The sequence below is a fragment of the Coenobita brevimanus genome, chromosome 33, assembly GCF_032717465.1.
Source record: "Coenobita brevimanus isolate Jiangsu-jjx chromosome 33, ASM3271746v2, whole genome shotgun sequence".
Taxonomy (NCBI): Eukaryota; Metazoa; Arthropoda; class Malacostraca; order Decapoda; family Coenobitidae; genus Coenobita; species Coenobita brevimanus.
Window position 1 is genome coordinate 19,420,931 of NC_136986.1, and position 2,333 is coordinate 19,423,263.

At 37.8% G+C, this 2,333-nt stretch overlaps 1 protein-coding gene across 1 annotated transcript; it reads left to right on the forward strand.

The window, feature by feature from the left end:
* The first annotated feature begins 532 nt into the window (after positions 1-532).
* LOC145395814 (SCAN domain-containing protein 3-like) lies at positions 533-1,948 on the forward strand. The gene has a single exon (XM_080269346.1). The coding sequence runs from the start codon at positions 533-535 to the stop codon at positions 1,946-1,948; it is 1,416 nt and encodes a 471-aa protein (XP_080125472.1).
* Positions 1,949-2,333: the final 385 nt, after the last annotated feature.

Consider the following 2,333-nt stretch of genomic DNA (forward strand, 5'->3'; position numbering starts at 1 on the left):
ATTTATATTCATTATTTTTATCCCAAATTTACAGATGGCAAAGCGAGGCCCAATGGACATGTTTATCAGACCAAAACATCCGGTTGCTGAACACACAAATAATTCTGAAGCAGATGACAGCGATGTAATTGAAACCGAAGTGTTGCCGGCAAAAAGAATTCGTACTGGCTTTACTCGGAAATATGACTCCTCATACATTCAATTCGGTTTTGTAGCCACGAATGATGGGGGAGTGCCTAAACCGCAGTGTGTTATTTGTGGAGATGTGTTGGCTAACGATCAATGAAGCCGTCAAACCTCAAAAGGCATTTAAATACAAAACATAAAGAAATGAGTTCGAAGTCGAAAGAGTTCTTTGAAAGAAAGCATGTTGATTTAAAAGGCCGTCAGAAACAGATCTTTGAAGTGTCACACACAAATACTAGTGCTTTGCGGGCTTCTTATAAAGTAGCACTTCGAGTTGCTAAAGCTAAAGCCATACACAATTGGTGAGACGCTAGTGATAGGCTGTATTAAAGATGTTTGCACAGAAATGTTGGGTGAGCCAGCAGCAAGGAAAGTGGCTCAGGTTCCACTTTCAAATGACACTATAGCTCGACAAATTTACGATCTGGCACACGATATGGAAGATCAGCTCATAGGACGGATTAAATTAGCAAAGTACTTTTCTTTGCAGCTTGATGAATGTACAGACGTTGCTAATCAGGCAGTTCTGATGGTGTATGTGCGCTGTGAACATGAGGGCGATTTGAAAGAGGAGTTTCTTTTCTCTGCTTCACTACCAACAAAAACAACTAGTTCTGAAGTGTTCAAGACTGTGAGCGACTATATTGTTAACAAATGTGGGTTGGATTTCAAGTTTTGTGTAGGCATATGTACTGATTGTGCTGCCGCAATGACAGGACGGCATTCAGGTGTGGTTACCCAGATCAAGGCACTTGCCCCAGAATGTAAGTCAACACACTGCTTCCTTCACCGAGAAAGTTTTGCAACAAAAAAAATGTCAACAGAACTAAACAGTGTGCTCAGTGAGGTTGTAAAAATTGTGAACCATGTAAAAGCAAATGCTTTAAATTCGAGACTATTCACAGCATTATGTGATGATATGGGAGCTGATCATAAACAGCTCCTATTGCATGCCGATGTACGTTGGTTATCGAGGGGAAAAGTTCTGTCAAGAGTATTTGAGCTACGAAACGAACTTGTCTTGTTTCTTCAGGACAAAAAACCAAATTGGTCACAATTGTTCCGAGATGTGGATTGGCTAGCCAAGCTGGCTTATTTGGCTGATATCTTTGCCATCTTTAATGATCTCAACATCTCCATGCAAGGAAGGATGGCATCGTGTTTTACGATGGCAGACAAGATCGATGGGCAAAAACGAAAGCTAGAAGCATGGAAGAATCGAGTGTCAAGAGATTGTTATGACATGTTTCACCAACTGGCAACAGTCATCGCCGATGCAGGCGAAGACCTTAATGTTGCATCTCTAAGAAATGTCATCAAAGAACACTTGATTAATTTGGCAGATCATTTTCAGCATTACTTTCCAGCAGAAGAAGATCCACAGAAAGGAACTGGATGGATCCGAAATCCGTTTATGCCACTGAGAGATGACTTCGACCTAAGTGTCACTATGGAGGATAAATTGTTGGAGCTGGCTGCTGACGAAGGATTGAAGACAATTTTCGAAACTTCAACATCACTTGCTTCCTTTTGGATAAAAGTGAAAGCAGAATATCCTGAGCTTAGTGAAATTGCCCTGAAAACTCTTCTCCCTTTTCCTTCAACCTACCTCTGCGAGACTGGCTTCTCAACAATGAGTGTCATTAAGACAAAATACAGGAATTGTTTGGATATTCATTCTCCATTGCGAGTGGCATTGTCCTCAATTGAACCACGATTGGATAAGTTGATAAATAAGAAGCAGGCTCACCCTTCACATTAGTAAAGGTTAAGGTTTTGCATTGCCTGTGTATTGTGTTAATAGAATAATCATTCATTTAAATTTAATGTTATCTATTCCTTTCAAATTTGTATTTTAACATTTATTCATTGGGGTTTGAAATAAGAAAAATATATAATTTTCAAGCTACTTAATTCATTATAATTTTTCGTTTTATTACTCATACACATGCTTATATTTGTTCATAAGGCTTTGCTAGTTTGATTTGTTAATAATGGTTTTACTTATACTGTAATATTGAATTACTTGTTTACAAAATCAATTTAAAAAAAAAAAAATGTCAACTTACTTTTATTATCTATTCATTATATTTTTCCTGTATAAATGAATATTACTACGAATGTCTCGGATCGTAAACAATTAATTA